Consider the following 23387-nt stretch of genomic DNA (forward strand, 5'->3'; position numbering starts at 1 on the left):
GCGTTCCTCAACTAACTTTCCTCATACTGTTAGAAGTCTAAATGGACTTATCCAATTGCTACCTACTCCATCTTAGAAATAGGAACAGACAGAGTTTGATCCATATACTGCAACTCTAAACCCCATGTTTTGGCTCTTGACACCATTCGAACCATGACTTGTTCTAAGTCCTACACTTTTGTATTCTATATCTTGACAGTTATCCTCATTCATGTACCCTCGTTCTAAGTTTTCTAATATTGCCTTTCAGTTCATCCTATTTACCTTGCTCAGGATGGCACTTTATATACCTTATATCACACTTTGATCTTCCTGACCTTGTCCTATTTTTGGCTATTTGGTTTACTCTTTAATGCATCTCTGTTATCTTACCCAAAGTAGAACTTGACTATTTTATTTGTTAGTGCTACTCTCTTTCTTGATCTGACTATCATGTCAGGAACTTATATCCCTTCACTGTCTCTATCAAGTTATCAACACCTTGATGTTACTCAAAATTGGTGCTCTAACCACTCTGGCTAGTATTTCCACTGTCATTCGAATTCCTCTCTTGTTGTATCTAAAACCAACTATCCAAATTTTCATTTCTATATTTTCTTTTATCTATTGATATTTTATGAATTATTTTCGCTAACTTGTAGTCATTGTCCTTTTCTCTGTTTAACTCTAAACTACCCTCTACTACCTCAAAGAGGGAATCTACAGGATCCTTTTTTTTTTTCCCTTGCTACTCCAAAGCTCTGCATCCATCATGATCTGATCTCTTGTGATCCTTACAATTACAACTAAAATTGTACTCTCCCTAAGGGGATACCTGAGCCACTATTTTCTATTACACTACAGTCCCATTTAAGATATCATTCCATAGATCATTATATTAGTGGTACTCTTCTGTCTCTCATCATAAAACATTACCATACTCTACAGTATAATTGACTGCAAGAGAGGTACTACCTCAACCCCATTATCACAACTATATAAAGTTGTCAACTCTCTTTTTATATTGTCAACCTACTTAGAATGTCATTTTGCAGGCTATGAATGTTATTTATAACCTCCAATCTCCTTTAGGGAGTAGAGTCATACTTATGCTCCAATGTCACACGAAGGAGATGCTATCTTTATTAAACTTTAGGCAATACGTCCACTGTAATGCTAACACTGCCAACGATCTCATACCGGAGACCAGATGATCCCACCAAGTAGGTGTCACTATTACACTATAATCATACTAAAAACCTCTAATCTTGTGCCACTTATGCTCTAACTCTGTGCTCAAAGTAAGATAACTGAGTTACTGACTCTAGTTATCACTTAACTGTGACCTTTGGTGTTCAATCTCTAGGGTCTTAAACCCTAACTAGGAGTTTTCCTAACTTTTCTGTAGAAATAAAACTCTGTCTTGACATAACTGTACCAAAACAGAGGTTGTTTACAAACACCTTAATCATGGTGCACCATGGGGAAGCAAATAGCTCTACACAATAATCCCATGTCGGTACTGTAATCTGTAGCTTACAATACAAACATCAAGAATATTGTATAGTTATTACGGTACGTCCCGACATATTAAATCTCTTGATCTCTTATCTCTCTTGAATCCACTGATAGCATGAAATTACTATGACTAGGCTATCCACTAATGATTGCCAGTAGTGGTACCCTCACTCTCACTTAGGGCAACTATGTTGCTAAAAATCACCTTTATGTCCTTATGCCTTGCACCAAATAGGCATGCCACTTAAACTCATACTGACAGAAACATAGCATTTCTTGAAGTACGTATCCTCATGGCAGACTTCAACATATCTACTAACTCTATTTTACATCTCTATGTACTTCACTAAACTAAGACACTAATTGAAACACTCTTATATTATCCGAGGTATAACGCATAAGTTAGAAATAAGGAGTTACAGAAGAAGACAAAATAGGATTCTATACTCAGCATGTGAACCCCTAACCAGTCTCTTCTTCAGCCTTAGACATATATTTCCCATGAATCTGGAGCTTAAGCTTTGATACCATAATTGTCACGACCCAACATATGGGTCGCACCGATATTAGGACCTGGGCCAGCCTAAAGCCCCCGAGGCTCGTAGTAAGCCTAACTATTCCTTAACCCAATTCTAAGGCCCATATTGAGCCCAATTTCAAGAAATCAACCGAACAGAATCTGACCACAACATGGACCATCCAACGGGGAGTTTTTTACTCACCCGACCTGTAAGCACAATATATATAACAATTTGGGGAGCTCAGCTCACTCTCCACAAACTCATAACAATACTAATTCAAATAGGAGCTCAGCTTCCTCATTCAACCCAATGATCATCCATGCATACTCATATATCATGCTTACAATTTCAGTTAATTCATACATAATAGATCCAAATGAATACATCACTAATAATAATAATAATACATGCGAAGTTCTATAATAGAAAAAAAGAATAAAATACAATTAAATGCTGATAGTGAACCTACAAAGAAGAGAGCAGGCTAAACTCAGTAAAGGACCTCCTGTATCCTGAAAAAATAGGTGAACAAGAGTGAGCATTCTACTTAGAGAGTAAAATACTAATTTTAAATATAATTTTTATAGCTATCTAAAGTTAATGCATCCTAAAGAGTGGAATACAACATCTTCATAGTTTTCATACAAATCACATCGTAAACAACAAAAAGGTAATTTGGAACACTCACACACCCATATACTATTCAAACAGTACATATATGAGAGCTGATCCCCTATACAGCTCTCTTAATCTAACCTCTACCGGCGAATATATCTCAAGCTAGACTTTTTCTTAATAGACCAAATGCGGGGGCCAGCGAGATCATCTCGAGTCGTGCCTACCCTAACTTATCCATAAAAGGATCGGGTCCCAGCGAGTCAAGCTCTAGCCACGTCTACTCATCCTGTCCATGTCGAATATCACACACCACATGCATGCCAACAGACGCACACTGTTCCAAATTACTATAAAACAACATTCATAACATTTCATCAAATAAAGATGTAATATAAAATATGCCTAGTATTTAATTACATAAATATATATATATATATATTTATAAGTGATGCATGGGCATGCCCCAATATATAATAATATTGAAATTATAATTAAAATTAATATTTTACTCACAAACGTAAACCGAGGTCACTGTGATGGCTGGACGGAGGAGGAAGGCTGTCCCAGCTCACCTGACAACTATATTATAATTATTTAATATAATTGACTCAATACAAATTTAAAAAGAACCAAAGACACCCTAAGTTGTGCCGAAAATCTGGCAGAGTTCACCCAATACCTAGGATCTACCCAACCTGCAAAAGAGCTCAAAAATATACTTTTATATTCACAAGTCACACAACCATATCTCAATCACATCACATGGCCCCTCCTGGGTCCATCCAAATAGTCAACAACCACAATTTTTAGAAAATTATAATTTAGTCCCTACAACTAACTATTTTTACAAAAACTACACAAATTGGCTCTAAAAATTCTAAAATTTTGCCCCATAAAAGCAGTTATAATTTTCTAACTACCCATGAATATTTTATGAAATTTTATTCTAAACTCAGCACCATAAAATTGGAGAAACTCAGAGTTCAGGTTTACTTTTGCCAATTCTGATGCCTGGAACACGTCCGGGGCATCTGAAAATGATGGGGTAGCCTATAACTTTGACCCAGTTTCAAAGTGATTTCGATAACTTATCAGCTCAGCCCAAAATTATAGATTCGGGCGATAGTCAAATTGCTACGAAACGAATGTACCTATGCAAAGCTCACAACACCAGGGGTTAGACTAAAATATTTATATTTACATATAAAATAATTATTTAAAAATTAAAGGTGTTACAGTATTTATGTTAAAAAATAGCATTAGTAAAGTTATTGTTAGCCATCTAAAAAAAATTGTTGGTGAAATTTTAATTTTGAATTGAATATGATAAATTAAGAAGAATGCTGGTCATCATCTATAATAACAGTCATTTTTAACATTTGTTATATTATTAATCCACATCATTTATTTTTAAAATTTTTCTATTCTATTTATCACTAAAAGATAAATTAGTCTCTTATCAGTCTCCTATTTATGTTAAAAGTTACTGTAATTAAAGATGGCGTGTAACATTTTTTATAAATTAAATGATTCATTTATAAAAAGAAAAAAATAACAATCAACGAGTTAACTCGATAATATTAGAGTTAGGAATGACAACGGGTAGGGTTTCTATGAAAATCACCATACCCGAATTCGAATCCGAATCTGATTAATATTATCAAAATCTGAACCCGTCTCAAATTCGATTAAAATTTATTTTCAACTTCTCGAATCCGTCCCAAACTCAATTATTATTATCCAAAAAAATCCGAACCCTGTTTATTTTTATATATTTTAATTAATATTTTATAAAAAAAAATATTTTGATTAATAATTTATATTTTAAAAATTTAATAATTTCATAAATATTTAAATTCCACTTTATATAAAATAAAATATATAAAAATTTATAAATATTATTAAAAAAATATAAATTTATATTTAATTAATTATTTATATAAATAGGTTCAGATAATAGATACCTAATATATAAAATTCGAACCTGACTCAAACCCATCACAAGTATTATTTTTCAAATTTAAATCCATTCTAAACTCAATTATATAATATCTAAATCTATCCTATTAATTCGATCGAATCAAATACCCGTAAAAATTCAATCCGTTGCCATTCCTAACTAGAATCGATTCTGATACTTTCATCTCGTATGATTATTCAAAATTAAAATTGATAAAATTTATTAAAAAATTATTTATTTTATGACATGATTGATCAAAATTCAAAGCCGTACTCAATTAGGTAAGCAGTGCCTTTCATATGATTTAATTTAATTGAACTTAAATTATTCAAAGTACGAAACAGTAGAACGCCCATGCTCAAAAGAATTTGGGATAAGATTATATGAACTTAAACTGTCTGCATCATAACAAATTTATTTCCCAAATATGTATTTTTAAAATTACTCATTTTATTATATAAAAAAAATAGATTATAATATCATTTCATTTTAAAAAAATAATTTTAATTTGTAAAATGGCCCTATTTATATTATAAATTCTTATTTAAATTTCAATTATTAATTTCTTAATCTAATACCATTTTGCCTTATGATTCATTAGGCATGAAACACATCTACTCAAAAGAATAATGTGATTAGTTGTTGTGCATAATTTGGTTGATTATGGATAAGGAAATATATATATATATATATATATATATATATATATATATATATATATATATATATATATATATATCATTTCATTTAAAAAAAATAATTTTAATTTGTAAAATGACCCTATTTATATTATAAATTCTTATTTAAATTTCAATTATTAATTTCTTAATCTAATACCATTTTGCCTTATGATTCATTAGGCATGAAACACATCTACTCAAAGAATAATGTGATTAGTTGTTGTGCATAATTTGGTTGATTATGGATAAGGAAAAAAAAAAAAAAAAAAAAAAATATATATATATATATATATATATATATATATATATATATATTATGTTCACACAAAAAGATACTCATTTAACCTATTTCTATAATTATCAATTGGATAACTTACAAACTAATATTGTTTAGCTACTTTCATAACAACCATTTGGAATTCCATTATATTATATAGTATGTTATGAAATTAAATACTGATTATAAATTCAGTGGTTAAAGACATATTATTCATCTTAACATAGTTAAATTTGAGTTTTTATTATCTCAATTTTGAAATATTAATTGTAATTTTTATTTTATCAATTGGGTGGATCTAATTGAGAGGTGGTCCAAGCATAAGGTTGGTGCAATTGCATTGGACCCCTTGTATACCATAGTCATTCACCTACACTTGACCCTTTTGATCATCCAACAACAAAAAAGAAAGGGTTAAATTTCAAAGTCAATCACTATTTTAAATTTATTATTATATATTAAATTTTCTTTCCATTTTGGAGCTCCTAAGCATATTTAAAGTGAAGCGCTAAAGTCAGTCTGGTTTAGTCCAATGATTGAATGTATATTACTCATTTGGCATATTTAAATTTTTTTTTTATTTTATTAATTTTTTAGACCTATTGACTGAAAAATTAAATTTCTTATTTTATCAAAATTTTTTATTTTAAATATTTAAATAAAAATTTTTTTATCCAATTATCAAATTAAAATTTTAGAATTTTGACTTTTATCACATAATGCTAAAATCAATTATGTAATTTTAGTAGAGAATAGTTTATTTAGAATAAATACCTTATTATATGAATGAGATACGAAAGTAATTTTATAAATATAAAAATAAAAATACAAAATCTTCACCATGCAGTATTGATAGAAATATAAGTTGAATTGCATATTTAACACAAAACTCAAAATCCCTAATTTTAATTTTGGTAATTAAATGATTTTTTTTTTCAAATTAAAAAAATTTAATTTAATTGTCTAAAATTTAAAAACATTAATAAAATAAACGATTCACATAAAGTTTTGAATTTTTAACCATATTTTTAATAAAATATATTAATAAACCACTATAGTAACTTAACTTTCAAATTGTTTATATGGCATTTTTTTTTCTTTTTGTAGAAAATTTAATATAATTATATTTGAAGGAAGAAAGGAGCTGATAAAATGATGCGATGTAGTTTTTTTTTTTTAATTTTTATAACTCTGTGTTAAAAATAATGCTTAAAATTTTAAAATAAAATTAATAATTATTAATAATTAAACTTAAATATACCATATCGAGTATTAATATAATGTTGTTTTTTTTTTAAATATTAATAATTTGAGAAGTTTAGGTAATATCAATTTATGTTTTAGTACTATCATTAATATCATTATAAATTTCGTTTGTATATCAGTGGCCAATTATAAATTTAATTTTAATTTTTTTATTAATTTCAATTATTAATTAACTTTTGATATTGTTGTTTAAATTATGATTAAAAAATTATTTTGTAAAATAATTAAAGGACATTAAAAATTAATTTAAAATTAAATTAAATATATTATTTTCTTAAAATTTTCATAATAATAGACAATTTTTTTAAATTATTTTTTTAATGGTGTGATTTATTTTTTTAGTCATAATCTCAATGTCAGATAAGACTTTAATATTTTACTTTAATTATTATGTGTATAATAAATTACTTCATACTCATTTTTATCTATTATATTTAATTTTTTTTCTTTTATTTAAAATTATTTATCATGTTTTAAAAAAATAAAAAATATTATTTATTTTTTTAAATTTTATTCTTTATTTATATTAAACATAATAAATATTCATATAATTTCTTAGTTGAAATATTAATTCTTAACATATTTTTATAAAAATAAAATTGCATAATTATTTTCTTAATTATCATATAAAATTTAAATATAATAAATAAAAATAATCAGATATATTTTATTTAAAAAATAATAACTATTTTTATTCTCAATATTTATTTATTTTCGTGATGAAATTATATTTACTAACAGTCTTTATTCTATTCATAATATATACTATTTACATTCTCTAATTATTATGATCATTTATAATGTTGTCGGTTATCGTCATCTTAACATTCACATATATATTATATTTATTTTATATATATATTATATTTTAAATATTTAATATTTATTTATAAAAATATTATTAATCTGATTATAATTTTATATAATTTATATTTCACTTTAATAAAATTTTACAGTTGAATAACATATTCTTCGCACTCTTTAATTTCATTTATCCATTTTCATTCTAATTAAATTATTAAAATAAAAAAAAATAAAAAGGAAAAAGTTGTTGTGCAACAGAGAACACATTATTACAATGTTCCTCTAAGTGGAAAGATAACGTCAACCAATGATCAACAAAAATTCAAAACGTTGCGTGTAGGCAGAGGCTCTGGTGTGGTCCACTATCGGAACGATGCGAAAACCATAGTTATTTATTTTTTCTAGAAAAGACAGAAAGCCATATTTATTTATTTTCATTATTTTCTTCAACACACACTAAAAACAAAAAAAAAAAAAAAAAGAAAGAAAAAAAAAACCATTCCCGGATTGTGCAGCACAGCCAGGGTGCATAGAGACAGCAAACCAAAACCGTTCTCGGCTTCCTCCACCGAAGCAAACAGGACGCCCTTTATCCTTTCCCGATTTCCTTCTGCGGGTAATGCGGAGCTGCATTTCCTTTTTTTTTTTTAATTATTATCATGGTTTTATGAATTTTCTTTGCTGCGTTCTTCGAATTTTTTTTTTATTTGATTTTGTTTAAATTGATTGATTTCACGTGAAGACACAAACCCTACGTGGAAAATCTCGAACTGGGTATCTTTGTTTTTGCTTTGTTTCTTAATTTGGTTTTGTTTGAGGGTGACTTGGACATGGGTTTTCCTTTTTCATATTAATGTGTTGCGAGTGGTTGATTGGATTGCTCGGTTGATTTGAGTCAATTTGGGCAAAAGGTTAAAATCTAGAATAAGATAACTTTGAGCGGCGAGTAGTTGGATTAAATAAGGAAATGGGGTTTGTTTTTTTCTTTGTTTTTTTGTCTTATTTTGTGGTTGCTTTACTGGACACTAGAAATGTTAAACGTGCTTTTGGGCACGATATATGATTGGATTTTGTGGAAGAAATGGTTGCTCAGTTGAAGTTTTCAAATGGGTTTTGTTTTGATTTGGTATTATTGTCTTATATTTTGATTCTTTTGTTGGTTGGAACAGATCGAAAGGGTCTTTCTGGGTATAGTTCAGGTTTATATTTGATTGAGAGTATCAACTTCTTTGGAAATTGACTTTTCTATTGAAATATTCTTTATGAGAAAGGTGATTTTTTGCAAAATTCCTATTGATTTCGTTCATTTTTAATTGCTTGTGGATAGTGATTCAATCAATCATACCAGTGATTGTAGAGGAATTAACAAAAAGGCTTGTGTTTTCTCCATTTTTTGTTTGATTTCAGCTTTCAACTCTATCTAATATTCTCAGCAGGATTATTTTCCATACACACTTTTCAATTATTTAGTTTCTGCATGAATTATTTTATATATCTTCCCTTCTTGGTTTTTTCTTTGTCAACAGCATATTACTTGCTGATTATTTTTGGCAGTTGATTTTTGGATCTATACATGTTTGGAAATATGTTGTCATTTTAAGGAAACTGCAAGCAATAAAACTATTTCTCCATCTTCCTAGTGCCACTTCTTAAGTTTTTATATTCTTTGTGCTGTTAGTCCTTTATTTTTCCTTTTGTTTGAATTGATTAATGTTTCTTCTCTAGCAGTTTCTTAGTCCTGTTTAGAAATCAAATTTGTGTTCAGTATGTTGTGCTTTAGAAAATAGAGTTCACATTTAGTATGTTGTGCTTAACTGCCTATTCTGTGTAATTTTTTCAAACAGTTAAAGAAGTCCCCATTTTATTATTCAGAAGTGAATGAAGCATCAAATATTTTGAAAACATACAACATTGCCAGATTCAGTCATCCTACTAGAAGTACTGCTCAATTTGGAATAGAAATGGCTCCTGGGGGCAGCACTTGCAAAGAGGTTCTTGAATCTCACCCCACAGTTGCAGACTATGACATTGGAACAGCAAAAGTAGAGAATAACGGTACAACAACGAAAGGTAATCTTGGTTTGGGTGGAAAGCATGGAGTGTATTCCAACAATGGTGTGCATGAGCTCCTGGAGTGCCCTGTCTGCTCAAATTTGATGTACCCTCCAATTCATCAGGTCTGTTTTCAATTTCATCTTATTTTCTGTCATCTTTGGCTCCTTGCTTGAGTGAACTCTGGCTCTCTCCATTTTTGGAGGGACATAATTGGGCTTTGGGATGAGTTGATCCTCCCACACATAGAATTGAGAATTGTTGTATTTTATGTAATGCTTTGAACAACAGGATTTGGAACCTCTTCTTTTCTCCTCTTCCCAAAAGTTATCAAAAGGAAATTCTTTGCTTATGATTGCTCAAATAATTTGGAGAGGTCATTTCTAGTTCATCTTGGTCAGTTAATTTTGGGAATTCTCCAAAGTCCATACTGAGACCTAATTGTTTCTGTTGATTAACCCGTTTATTTTAACGAATAAATTTTAGGTTTGATATTTTAGCCCATTTAATGATAAATGTTACACTTCAACTCATATCTCAAAGTTCACAAAGAAAATAGTTTTCTGTAGCCTAAATCCATATTGCATTCGATCCAAAATTTCACATGTACAACGTACCAAAATTCCATCTTTGCAGTCTTTAAAAAAATTGAACTAATAACATAAAGCACTTAATACTAACCATTTAATTGCATGACACACACACACACACACACACACACACACACACACATACACATAGAGAGAGAGAGAGAGAGAGAGAGAGAGAGAGAGGAATAGTTTGTGGGTGATAGATGCCTTGGAGAGTTGCACTCTAGTGTAGGGTGATGCACTTGATAGGGTCTGGAAAATACAATAGAAAGCATCCAGAATTTGTCAAGGAAATAAGGCTTAACACTTTTTTATACTGGTTGGAGACTAATGAATAAGGCTTGATTGAGTAGTCTGTTTCACAGTATTGTTGAATTCATGTAGGAGATCAGGATAGTAACACCTCTTGATTAGTTGACAATAAAACTTGTAACTTTTTTACTTTGGTTATTAATCAAATTTAACAATCAGTTTACCATTTAAAATCTTTAAAATAAACCCCTTTTTTTTTATTTCTCCATCTTTTCAAAATTGCTGAATATAGTGATCAAATGTCTTAACTTTATATTCATTTTTGTTGGACTCTGTATTACAGTGCCCAAATGGACACACTTTATGCTCAAACTGCAAGATAAGGGTTCATAATTGTTGTCCTACGTGTCGCTATGATCTTGGAAATATAAGGTGTCTAGCTCTGGAGAAAGTTGCAGAATCACTAGAACTACCCTGCAAGTACCAGGATTTAGGATGTCATGATATTTTCCCATACTACAGCAAGCTCAAGCATGAGCAACACTGTCGATTTCGTCCATATAATTGCCCTTATGCTGGATCTGAGTGCTCTGTCACAGGTGACATCCCAAGCCTTGTTGCTCATCTCAAGGATGATCACAATGTTGACATGCATGATGGGTGTACCTTTAATCATCGATATGTCAAATCAAATCCTCATGAAGTTGAAAATGCCACATGGATGCTAACTGTAAGTCCTTCTGTGATATGATAATAATAAAAATTGAATTGTTTAACTATTTTTGTATGTCAAAAGATGTGAGTTTGCCATAGATATATAGCAACACATGTGCATGTTTGTAGATGCTCAACTTTTTTTTCTTAATTGCAATATATGATCATGTATTCTAGTTAATATTCCCTGTCCTCCATAGGCTTTTTTTTTTTAGCTTGAGTACAGGGGTTAGAAGTTGACTGGACTTGATTTATGAAAAAATTGCTTTGATAGCAATGGAAAAGTAATTTGAACTAGTTTTTCAATACAATTTTGCAACTGCGTCTCCGGTCCTATGCTTTCATTTTGTACTTTTAGAATTATGGTGCTATGGATACTTAAAGAATTACATGTGCTGTTAAGAACTGCATTGACACCACTGTTTTAAATAGTTGCATGATAAATGTCAATTGCAATAATAAAGCCATCATTTCTGGAAATTGGTTTCCAAAATGTCATGTGTTCTTCTTACTGTTCTTCTAGACAATTTTAGTTACCTTAGGCTTATTATCCAAAACTTCGACTGACTTCTAAATCTTGTGAAGGTCTTCAACTGTTTTGGAAGACAGTTCTGCTTGCATTTTGAGGCGTTTCAGCTGGGTATGGCACCAGTATACATGGCCTTTTTACGTTTTATGGGTGATGATAATGAAGCAAAGAAATTCAGCTATAGCTTAGAAGTTGGGGGAAATGGCCGCAAGCTAATATGGCAGGGAATTCCCAGGAGCATCCGTGACAGTCACAAGAAAGTTCGTGATAGCCAGGATGGGCTCATTATTCAGAGGAGTTTGGCTCTTTATTTTTCTGGTGGGGATAGGCAAGAGCTGAAGTTAAGGGTTACCGGCCGAATATGGAAAGAAGAATGAGATATGGAAAGACGAATTTTTCAGTTGATTGTACAGTTTGCCAAATTTATGAAATGCAAGAGTTTCTCCATGAAGCAAAGGGATGAAGCTTTAGCTATTTTGTTTTGGTTATCTATTCACTTTACATGGTCTTTTATGATGGAGTTATTCTACAGTCTATTGTCAGCTCACCACTCCATGGAGCAGATTCCAACCGTAAGCTCACCGGTCAAATTATTGAGTATAGGAATTGGAAATTCGATGGCTAGGGGATCCATGCAGCAAAATGCATGTGCGGTTTGCACATTAAGCATCTTGTTGAACCTACAGTTATTATGCTTTCTTGTGTTTTTTATGTACCATATGCCCTGATTGAGGTGAGCAAAAATAAGGATCCAAGTCTCTTTGCTTGTACCCGTCTCTACTAATATATCAATCATTGACACTTCATTCACATACTTGAAAGTGTGCAACCTTTCTTTTTCCATCTTTACCCTCTTCAAGATATTCACATCTGGTTCCAATATACCAAGGAGACTATGTGAAGGTGTTTTTTTTCTTTCATATTTTGATTCTGATTTGATGTGCAAGTACTTGTATGCATGGGAGTTGAAGACGATTGCTTCATTAATATTCATATATTGTTAAAAAAACAGTTTGAAGAAAGCTTTTTTGTTATTTTTAATTAAATTTTAATACTTTCTAATTAATATATTTAAGAAAGTGCTTTTCTAAACGATTGACAAACAGAACCTTAGATTTTAGTTAATCTATTGACAGCTTATCATTGATTGAGGTTGGAGCTGTGGACACAAACCTTTGTTCAGAGGAATCTTGGTATTTGAATTCTTAGGGTAGACCTACACCAGGTCAATTAAACAAGATTTGAGGGAAGCATTTGTATTGTATGTCTTGGATAATCATTTAACTAGGTTTTGAATTTGAAGTGTTCACCTTCAAAGGAAATGAGAAAGTTAATATGAGAATCCCCTAATTCTGTTGCTTACTTTTGCCTTCCTAATGTCATTGATTTGGACCAACAAATCTTTTCCTAAATACACTTAATAATGATTTATTATAATTTTTTAATTTTATTGCCTCATACAGAAGAGAGAATATTATGTTGTGGAAGATGAAATTCAATTCAATTCAAGAAGCCAAGCCCTTTCATATTATTATATATATATATATTTTAAATTAGTTGTTTAATTTAAGTGGATTGTAAATGTGATGAACTACACAATGTGGATAGTTTTATTCTTCATATCTTTATCATAAACATGAAAACATTCATATTAGTCTCTATTTATTTCGTGAAAAATAATTTGTATATAAAAATGAAAAATATTTTTTAAAAAATAATTTTTATAAAAAATATTTTCATTACAATATTAAATTAATGATGTATTCATATTATACACGTATAAATATTTTTACATTTTAATAAGATTAAGTCTATAAAGTAGAAAGTAATTTCTTGTTATAAAAAGTAGAGATCATTTTTTAAAAAATGATTTAGTTTTTTCTTTGACTAGAAAAAATATCTTTCACTAATATTTTTTTCTGAGTGTTCCAAATATTAAAAAAATACGAATAAAAATATTTTTTATGAAACAAATGAAATCTTAGTGAATGAAAGTATTTTAACTAAGAAAAACTCTTAATTAGTTTGATTTTATTAAAATACTTATATCAATAATTAAAATTTAAATTTTTAAAAATTATTTATCAAACTAAAAAACAATTTCTCCTACTAAAATGATAAATTTTAGGATAAATTACTTTTTAATTCTTCTAAACGTTCTATTATTAATATTTTCATCCTTCTATTTAAAAAAAAATAAAATAAAAATATCTAAAATATAATTTTGTCAAATATTTTAATCCTTCCATCTATTTTTAGCCTATATAGTCATTAATACTTCAAGAAAATACCAACAAGGATTTTTTTTTTCTTTTTTCTTTTTTTTGAAATAAGTGACAAAATTGTTAACTCATGAATGAAACAGTAATTTACTTAAAATTTTAATTCTTATTTAATTTTTACTTCAATGGAGTATGCTAAATGTACTTAAAAAGTAAATCGAATTTATTAAAGTATTTGATAAAATAAAACTGTAGGGATGTTTTAATATATCTTTTAAAATAAAAAGATAAAAATAATAATAATAAATTAAAAATTGAAATAATAATTTATTCTATATTTTATCAATTTAATTTGGTGTAATTAATAATACAAAGAAATTATTAAATGCTCTTAGTCTCATGCACTTCTTCCAGTTATATAAAACCCACTTTTCTTGTTTTAAGGAAAATTAATTTTTTTAGAGCAAATTATTATATTAACAAAGCAAACGTGAAAGCACGCAGAAGTAGGTTTGATTAATTTTTTAGCCGTTAAACTCTTCTTCAAAACCGAATTTCCCGCTGTACAAAGAAACATCTGCCTCTGTTCTAAAACAAAGAATCAATCAATAGAGGGAATTAGAGAACAGAAAGGAGAACAAAAACATCATCTTCATCAACCACCACTCTCCTCTTCTTCCTCTGTTTTCCAAAACTTCCTCTGTTTTTTCCTTTTTCTTCCTGTTTTCTGTTCCCACATTTTTCTCCATCTTCATCAGCCCCCACTCTATCTGCCAATTCAATCTTTCTGTAATTTCCGCTATTGGGTTCGTCAGATCTCAAGCCTTTAGGTTCGTGTATATCTTCACTTCCATTATCTGGTCATTATCATCTGAAAATTTTGCCTGTTGGGTTTTTTTTATTTGTTGATAAAATGTTTTCTTTGTGGCATGTTTATTGGGTTTACGGTAGATTTTTCGTATTGCATTAATCGAAGAGGTGATATGTTTTGTTGCGGAGGTACAGAAGAGGAACTCGACGGTCCCCCTGCTAATCAATATACAGCCCCACCTAAAGGAGGGAACACGTATGCTGGTGGTAATTTTTTACTCTTATCTTCTCTTTCCTTGTCAATTTCGCCATAATGTTGTTAAATTCTGCAAAATGTATCTGGGTTTCTGTGGATTTTGCTCATCTTCTTGTGTTTAACGATAGATTTTAGCCCAACAATCATAATGGTCGTGTTTCCATGACGTTATTTTCTTATCAATGGCTGCCTAAGTTTCCTTTTGGATATTATAGGCGGCGAGAGAGGAGAGCCAAGGAGTGCTAATACTGCCAAAAGTGGAGCTCCACAAAAGGTCTTACCCATCGAAATTCCAACTATGTCATTGGATGAGTTAAACAGATTAACCGATAACTTTGGTACCAAGGCATTGATTGGAGAAGGTTCTTATGGACGAGTTTTCTATGCCAAGTTAAATGATGGTGCAGAGGCTGCAATAAAGATGCTAGATACCAGCACTTCACAGGAACCAGATTCTGATTTTTCAGCACAGGTTTAACGACTGAATCTATTCTCTTGCCTAATCCAATCTATCAGGGGGCACTGGATTTTTACGATTTCTTGTCATTGTTACTGTGGTCTCTGCAGTTATCAGTAGTTTCAAGGCTTAAGCATGATCACTTTGTGGAGTTAATGGGATATTGTTTGGAGCAAAATAATAGAATCTTGGTTTATCAGTTTGCTACGATGGGTTCTTTACACAACGTATTACATGGTATATCCAATTACATATGCTTCATTCTTTTACTGATTTTGATGGGAATTTGATTTCACAAATGGTTGCTTTTGTGTTTCAGGAAGGAAAGGTGTACAAGGGGCTGAACCAGGTCCTGTACTTAGCTGGAACCAAAGAGTTAAAATTGCTTTTGGTGCAGCGAAAGGCCTCGAGTATCTGCACGAAAAAGTTCAGCCTCCTGTAGTTCATCGCGATGTCAGATCAAGCAATGTCCTTCTTTTTGATGATTTCACATCCAAAATTGCCGATTTCAACTTGTCAAGTGCCTCTTCTGATACTGCAGCTCGGCTACATTCAACTAGAGTCTTGGGAACATTTGGTTACCACGCTCCAGAGTAAGCTTTCTTCTGCCCCTTCTTCAACATCAAATTCACTGAACAGTTTTAGCTTAGTGGTATTAAGCCGTTTCAAGAGCTGCGAGCTGTCGATTTTGAACCTAGTTGAAGCCGAAATAGAAATTCTTATTTCTGAAGCAACTGTTAGTAATCTTGTTTCATGATTCCTTTCTGACTTCTTGCTTTCTATTTGCAGGTATGCCATGACAGGACAGATAACTCAGAAAAGTGATGTATACAGTTTTGGAGTTGTACTTCTAGAGCTTTTGACAGGAAGAAAGCCAGTAGACCATACAATGCCTAAGGGACAACAGAGTCTTGTTACCTGGGTGTGTTTCTTTTTTAAACTTTGGCCTTAATTACCCATTCATTTTATGCATCTAATTAGTGCTAATATCTACCCATAGGCAACTCCAAGATTGAGTGAGGATAAAGTGAAACAATGTGTGGATCCCAAACTAAATAATGACTACCCACCAAAGGCAATTGCCAAGGTTCTTGCTATAATCCTTTGTTTTTAATCAATCTTGATTGAAAGTATTTAAGTTCTCACATGCTTTTATTTTATCAGTTGGCAGCAGTTGCAGCACTTTGTGTCCAGTACGAGGCAGATTTCAGGCCAAACATGACAATTGTTGTGAAGGCTTTGCAGCCACTTCTCAACTCAAAACCAGCAGGGCCAGAGTCTCAAGCATAAAATTCCAAACTGGCCTCAGAAATTAGAAGGAATTTTAGACTCCTGTAATTCGTTTTAGTCCCCAGTTTTTCATCCTTATGATATTGTCAAGGCTACAGATTATTCAGGGAGGGATTATAATCTTTATCTGATTCTGATGCGCTACTCTGGAATTACATTGTTAGTGTGCTCCTTAGATTGTATTTTAGTTGTTTTGCAAACAGGAAATGCCAGAACTGCAGTGCTTCCATTTGTTCTTGTCCCTGACCATGTGAGAAAAATGTTATAGGAATATTTACACAGTTTCTTGTGCACTGTAATCTTCTTCTTTACAGGATGCCAATGAATAGGATATTTTTGGGTACTCAATTTGACTTCATTGTTCTGCACTAAGAAAACTTCAAGAATCAACGAATTGAAAAATGGAAATTAAAAATACAATAATATAATTAATTAAATTAGGGATTGATTACTCAATTTTGTACCAAGTTGCACCTGCATGAATCTTACATTATTTTTCTTCTTTTTTCCTATACTATATAATTGTACGATATATATATATATATATATATATATATATATATATATATATATATATATATATATATATATATAATCCATGTTTTTATGGTTTATTGATGATTATTTGAATGAGTGTGTGCAGTTTCTATGCCTGTAGATTTTCTGTTTTGACTATTATCTGCTGTGACAATCTTAGGTACTTCAATTCTATATGATTCTTAAGGAAGTGACCTAAATGAAAGATGGGTTCAATGTATTTTAGGCACATATACATGATTACAAGCTTAATCAGGAATACAAATTATCAAATGAATTTTTGGATCATCTCTCTGACTTCTTCAATCACAAGCCAGGCCTTGTGTCCTCCAATTACTTCTGCTTTCATCTCTCCATCCTTCCATAGCTGCAATACAAGTGTTAGGTCAAAGTCAATCAAGTATTTTAAGCACAATAAAGCAAAAACTTGAGGGTGAAAATTACCTGTATTGTGGGCATTTTCTGGCAAAGAAAAGAAGGCTCATTAGAAGAAAAAATTCATATGTGATGATCATAAGAAGGAAATAATCAATTAACTAATAGAGAGGTAAGAATTATCAAACATACAGATATGTTTCCTCGCTTGACTAGAGATTGAGGTACCTTGTTGACATCCACAAAGTAAAACTTGATCCTATATATATATTTTAAACAAGATCAAGAACAGTAAGTGTCAATCCAAAATCTTTCTACCATAGTCCACAGAGCCATGTATCAGCAGCAGAAAGAATTTCCTAATTTTGAATATTCTTTAATTATAATCTAATGGGAAATTCTTGCATCAAGACACAACATGGCGGGATTTAGGTTAATCTACTGTTAACTCCATCAATTTGTACGCAAGCACAGGAGAGGGATAGAGAGAGAAAGGGTTACTTGGTATCATATTCAGCAGCTAATTTCTCCAACTTAGGCTTCAAATAGATGCATTTTCGGCACCAAGCAGCCATCCTACAAATTAAAAGCACAATCCATAGTTGATATCTACGAGCATAATTAAAATTTTGTTAACATAGAACAACAAAGGATTGCCATATATGTCAGTTTACACACCAATCAACGAGAATGGGTTGGGAGACTTCCTGAGCCTGGAGTAGAATCTGATCGAGCTGCTCAGAATCGTTGATGGGTTCCATCTCTATAGTAGTAGGTCTTGTCATATCTGGCCAAAACGCTTCTACTCTCAAGTCTCTCTTTGAAATCTTTTTGGAGCTTCCATTATTTCTACGATCAAACCAATTACAACCCCCAGAAGTTGTTTGCAGTACGTAGCAGCCACCACCACCACCGCTTTGGTTTATGTGGTATAAAATGTGGGAATTCACCACCAAAGTTGACATCTTTCTTCTCTTTTTTTTTTTACTTGTGCAAGAAAGAACAAACAGAAAATCGAAGGAAATGAAATATATTTAGATTGGTGGGTAAGGAGGAAAAGCATCCAAGAAAATCATGTCCTAGTGAATTGAAGATTGAATCTTGGGATAAGAGTCGAAGGTTGCTTTCTCTTGGTTTAGTTTTTCTCAAATTGTTACTGTTGATGAAGCATTTGGTTGTTTCGAAAATGGAAAGAAAAATGGTAAACCTTATCTAGAATGGTAGGGTAGGGGCCACAAATGGAGAGGCCGGCAAGGATTTAAGAGTCTTGATCTTTAATTGGACATTAGCCTCTTTGATTGCCAACACTAACACTGGGCTTCTCTAGCCCAGGTTCCTTTGGACGCGCCCATATGTTATCCTTTACACCAGTTCTTTTTGCATCTTCTTGATTGAGCAGATTGATCCGTTCAATGTTCTAAAAAGAAATTGACCATGGAATAATTGAAGGGATCAATGGGAAGAAAACAACAAAAGCCATCTTCATTTTCTTTAACTATAGTACTAATTAAACCCGCATATATCAATTGTATGTAAATGAAGAAACCTACAAATGTCTCTACTCTCCAGTAGGAAGCAAAGGCAGTGTTGGGTTAAGTATAACGTCCTCTTTTTCTTCTTGCCAACCCTAAAATCTTTTCTCCTGCTGTTGATTCAATCCCCAATACCTTGGGCCATTCTCTGGACAAGGACGTTATTGATTTCTGATCCTTGATTGATTAATGTGCTTGCACATAAGGCACAACCTTCAAGTGCATCTCCATCCTACACCAATTTTCCTTTTTCCCCCGTTGTTTTGTTATGAATCTTTCCATGCTCATCTTTATTTTCTTCGATGGACCCTTTGTTAGGAATAAGGACATGTACTTTCGTGCCTTAGCATTATAATTAAATATAAATGCTAACAGTTTTAAGTATCACTGACGTGGCGTTGACTTAACATGCTAACATCAGTTTCATGTTAGCGCTAGTTATGTCTAACATTAGCGCTATGTCAATAATTTTTATGATTTTATTCATTTTGTTCTTATTTGTAATAGATTGAAAATACACATCCTGAAATGCGAAAAAATAAAAGTTCAAGTCTTAAATGTTAAAAGTGTAAAAATTTCAAAAGCACATGAAAAAAATTAAAAAAAAAAAAAGAGGAAAAGGGAGGCTGATGATGAGAGATAAAAAAAAAATCAAAAAGATATGGAGGGATAGGATGGAGAGATAAAGAGACACAAAGAGGAATAGAGAGGTGTGGGAAAGAGAGAGATAGAGTGAAAGAGACATGCTGAGAGAGAGAGAAAGCTAATAGAGTGGAGAAGAGAGAGAGAGAGAGCTCTTTCATGAGATAGGGAGAAAGGCATGGGAGAGAGAAAGATTTGGAGAGAGAAAGAGAGACAGAGTGACTCTTTCACGCCTCTTAGAGGTGGCAAAAGTTTCCGAATCCGATCAATTTTCCCCAACCCTGCTCCGGCCCTAATTTGTGCGGGGCAGGGACGAGATAACCTTCTCCTTGCTCCGAAACCCCGTAACTCGCTTCGCACAGTAATATATTATTATTTTTTATTAAAAATAATTTATTTTTATACATCTATATATTTAAATATTATAATTTTAACAAAATATATAAATGTATTATTAAAATAATGTGTAAAACTTACATTTCTAATTATATTTTATTTTTTAATAAATAAATTTATATTATATACTAATAATTAAAATTAAAATTAAAATATAAAAAGAAAATTTCCTGTGAAAAAACCTGCCTCGCCCTGCGCCCCGGTGGGGAATACCTCGCTCCAACCCTAGACTCATGTGGGGCGAGGACAGAATGATTAATCCCCACCCCTGACTTTTCCTATTGCCATACCTAATGCCTCTCTCTTTGTCTTTCTCCCTTTCTCTCTCTCTCTTTGTGTCTCTCTCTTTTCCCCTATCTTTCCTACTCCTTCTCTTTCTTTCCAAAGCCACTCTCTCCTCCTATTTGCATCTCTCTATCTCTTTATCTCGCATGCATGCCTTTCTCTCTTTCCTAATTTTTTTTTTTAATATCTCTCAATCTCCCTCTCATTCTTAAATTTTTTTTCCATGTACTTTTGATATTTTTACACTTTTAGTATTCAAGACTTGAAATTTTTTTTTTTCAATTGAAGATGTGTATTTTTATTCTATTGTAAATAAGGACATGAATAATATCATAAAAAATTATTGATGTAGCTGTGATGTCAAACATAACACTAATATGGAGTTAATGTCAATATGTCAAGTTAGCACCACTTAATGCCATTAGCATTTTGTCCTTTTTTTTATGAAAATATAAAATTTATTGGATTTCAATAAAAGGCCTAAAGCCCATTACATAAAGAGGATCCTATAGGATTCTAAGATTACATAAAAAAAAAATTTAGGCCCAAACTCAAAATCTATTTTAGTTTAAAATTGTTATCCATAATGCTCAAGCATCTCTAAATATATTTTAGTTTACAATTTTTGACCATAAAAGAAATCAAAAGATAAAAGTAGTGATCAAGTTGAAGGCAACATTCCGTCAATTCTCTCAGCAACGATAAGTTAACATAGCTAGTGGATTTTGAGCTTCTACAAATTATTACAACTTTCCTAGGCCTCTGCATGCTTTATTTCTTTGAGTCTTTGACATCTTTCTTTTTCCTTTGAGCTCTTTCTTTGACGATTTGAAAGCATGCAAAAGTAGAATATGAGCATGTGACCTATTTGTACTCTGCAGTACATATTTTTAGTAATTAAGCTAAAGTCAAATAATATATATATATATATATATATATATATATATATATATATATATATATATATATATATAGTTTAACTTTTATTTTATACATATAAAGTTTACTAATTCTACTAAAACAATATATCCACGCTTGCCATTCCTGCTCTAGCTGGTTTTCTTAGCATCATCACGTCTTTGCAGAGTACTCATGAACTCTTCTTGAATTCCCTCCAATCATGCTCAAAGGGAACGCATGCTGCAGGTTAATTTCATGTCGGACACATCTTCTTCCTCCTTTTTAATATTTGCAATTTTATAGTAAAAGTAAAATTATTGAAATTTAAACTCCAATTAACGTTTTATATTACAAAATAGACACTTAATAGAGCTACTAATCCCACCACCTTTTTCTGAGTCTGTTAATCCCATAAATTTCAATGTCCTAAGTGATAAGAAATAAGAATTACTCTGTATATTAATTCTTAACGGAGAAATTACTTTTACATTAAGCAGATGATATTAATTACAAGCACGAGGCATGCATATGATTACCTTAAGTTCAGCTAAACTTTAGGGTTTTTTAATACTTGATCAACTCTCCTTTCTATTTTTTTCTCTCTGTCGTATATACTAAAATTGATTCATTCAATTTTAAACAATGCTTTGAAATACGATAAGAATCTGATCTCTACGTGAAATATTTATTATCATTCATGATCTTGAAGGACATGTGTCAAATCCCAGATTTTGGCATTAACCTTTTTAGATCTCTGCAGAATGTGCTGCCTGCTTGCTTAGACAGCAAGTCTCAATAAAATCATGTGAATTGTAAATCGCAATATTCCCAGAAATTGTTGTGGAACACATGGATGTCGACTCTCACTCGCATGCGATACATATATTTTTTTAAATAGCTCAATCTCTTCAATAATAATAGCATATATTAAAAAAATTGAATTTAATCACCCAACTAAATTAAGCTAAGTATTTTTTTTAAGTTATTATTAGGATTAATTCTAATATATATATAGTTTCAATCTTGAGAATCTAAATAAATTTCAAAGATTGTCTTTAAATTTTAAGGGTCATAATAAAATTAATTTTAAATTTAAAAATATAATATAAAATCTCTTTAAGTTTAAAATTTTGTACAATAAAATCCTTTTAATTCTCAATAATCAATTTATATAATTTAGAATAATAGTGAGTTCAATAATTCTCTATCTTCTATGTGATAGAAATTAGCTATAATTTTTTTCATAAATTAACCATAAAAAAATTTTAATCATATGAAATAATAAAATATTATATATATAGCAACTGACTATAAAAATTCTGCTTTTAGAAAATAGCAATAATTTTCTACATTATCACCACTTTAAATTATTCATATTAAAATATTATTTATAAATAAATTTAGGTGTCAAAATAATTTTATTATATAAAATTTAAAAAATTTTATATTATATTTTTAAATTTAAAAATGATTTTATTACAACTTTTAAAATTCAATAAGGGCTATTAAAATTTATCCTTCGTAATCTTTATAAGGCTCAAAGCACTTAATGCAGAATATGTGAAATGGAAATGAAAGATGGATTGTCTTCTTGCAGGGCCAAAAAATTTTGATGAAATTGTTAATAATAAATGGTGGCTATGGGGTAGAGGATAGTTGGCGGATATAACTGGTTGAATGTGGGTTGGATGGGACTTTAAATGGACCTTACCCTTTCCTTTCATTTGTCATTTTCATAGATTCTTCATTTCTCATTGATTTAATTAATTTCCACCAAAACATTATTAATTTTTTTAAAAATAATCACATAAATAGCCATTCATATTAATGAAATTTATACGAATTATTTTCCATTAATATTTGTCATTAAAGTCCAACAAATATCGTAGATCTATCTATTATTTAGAACAAAAAAAATTATATTT

The 23387-nt window shown here is 30.7% G+C and overlaps 3 protein-coding genes across 6 annotated transcripts; 2 read left to right on the top strand and 1 right to left on the bottom strand.

The window, feature by feature from the left end:
- Positions 1–8079: 8079 nt before the first annotated feature.
- On the top strand, positions 8080–12574 carry LOC110651021 (E3 ubiquitin-protein ligase SINAT2). Of its 3 annotated transcripts, none has more exons than XM_021806206.2 (4): positions 8080–8239; positions 9468–9800; positions 10861–11247; positions 11817–12574. In XM_021806206.2, exons 2-4 carry the CDS (start codon positions 9585–9587, stop codon positions 12135–12137), a joined length of 924 nt encoding a protein of 307 aa, XP_021661898.1. In that variant the 5' UTR covers positions 8080–8239; positions 9468–9584; the 3' UTR covers positions 12138–12574. The 3 variants fall into 3 exon arrangements, with proteins under 3 accessions (XP_021661898.1, XP_021661899.1, XP_057999740.1); XM_021806207.2 differs by lacking the exon at positions 8080–8239 and adding an exon at positions 8274–8397; XM_058143757.1 differs by lacking the exon at positions 8080–8239 and adding an exon at positions 8440–8894.
- A 1681-nt stretch (positions 12575–14255) lies between these two features.
- On the top strand, positions 14256–17046 carry LOC110651023 (probable protein kinase At2g41970). Of its 2 annotated transcripts, none has more exons than XM_021806208.2 (8): positions 14256–14812; positions 14934–15059; positions 15264–15520; positions 15616–15742; positions 15825–16098; positions 16295–16427; positions 16506–16592; positions 16670–17046. In XM_021806208.2, exons 2-8 carry the CDS (start codon positions 14966–14968, stop codon positions 16793–16795), a joined length of 1098 nt encoding a protein of 365 aa, XP_021661900.2. In that variant the 5' UTR covers positions 14256–14812; positions 14934–14965; the 3' UTR covers positions 16796–17046. The 2 variants fall into 2 exon arrangements, with proteins under 2 accessions (XP_021661900.2, XP_057999741.1); XM_058143758.1 differs by having other exon boundaries at positions 14257–14812; positions 14988–15059.
- A 447-nt stretch (positions 17047–17493) lies between these two features.
- LOC110651024 (thioredoxin-like 3-1, chloroplastic) lies at positions 17494–18935 on the bottom strand. Its single transcript, XM_021806209.2, has 5 exons — positions 18386–18935; positions 18209–18283; positions 17900–17966; positions 17777–17794; positions 17494–17699 (listed from the first exon to the last, which is right to left on the bottom strand). The coding sequence occupies exons 1-5, from the start codon at positions 18670–18672 to the stop codon at positions 17601–17603; spliced, it is 546 nt and encodes a 181-aa protein (XP_021661901.2). The 5' UTR covers positions 18673–18935; the 3' UTR covers positions 17494–17600.
- Between the last annotated feature and the right edge of the window lie 4452 nt (positions 18936–23387).

Source organism: Hevea brasiliensis, chromosome 3, assembly GCF_030052815.1.
Source record: "Hevea brasiliensis isolate MT/VB/25A 57/8 chromosome 3, ASM3005281v1, whole genome shotgun sequence".
Lineage (NCBI taxonomy): Eukaryota > Viridiplantae > Streptophyta > Magnoliopsida > Malpighiales > Euphorbiaceae > Hevea > Hevea brasiliensis.

Excerpts from the sequence above, each read along its gene's own strand:
- LOC110651021 (XM_058143757.1), top strand. Across the intron at positions 9,801-10,860 it reads TGTACCCTCCAATTCATCAG|TGCCCAAATGGACACACTTT; the intron begins GTCTGTTTTCAA and ends TCTGTATTACAG. Across the intron at positions 11,248-11,816 it reads ATGCCACATGGATGCTAACT|GTCTTCAACTGTTTTGGAAG; the intron begins GTAAGTCCTTCT and ends AATCTTGTGAAG.
- LOC110651023 (XM_021806208.2), top strand. The coding sequence starts at position 14,966 with ATGTTTTGTTGCGGAGGTACAGAAGAGGAACTCGACGGTCCCCCTGCT. Across the intron at positions 15,060-15,263 it reads AGGGAACACGTATGCTGGTG|GCGGCGAGAGAGGAGAGCCA; the intron begins GTAATTTTTTAC and ends TGGATATTATAG. Across the intron at positions 15,521-15,615 it reads ATTCTGATTTTTCAGCACAG|TTATCAGTAGTTTCAAGGCT; the intron begins GTTTAACGACTG and ends TGGTCTCTGCAG.
- LOC110651024 (XM_021806209.2), bottom strand. The coding sequence starts at position 18,672 with ATGTCAACTTTGGTGGTGAATTCCCACATTTTATACCACATAAACCAA. Across the intron at positions 18,284-18,385 it reads CAACCCATTCTCGTTGATTG|GATGGCTGCTTGGTGCCGAA; the intron begins GTGTGTAAACTG and ends TTTAATTTGTAG. Across the intron at positions 17,967-18,208 it reads GCTGCTGAATATGATACCAA|GATCAAGTTTTACTTTGTGG; the intron begins GTAACCCTTTCT and ends ATATATATATAG.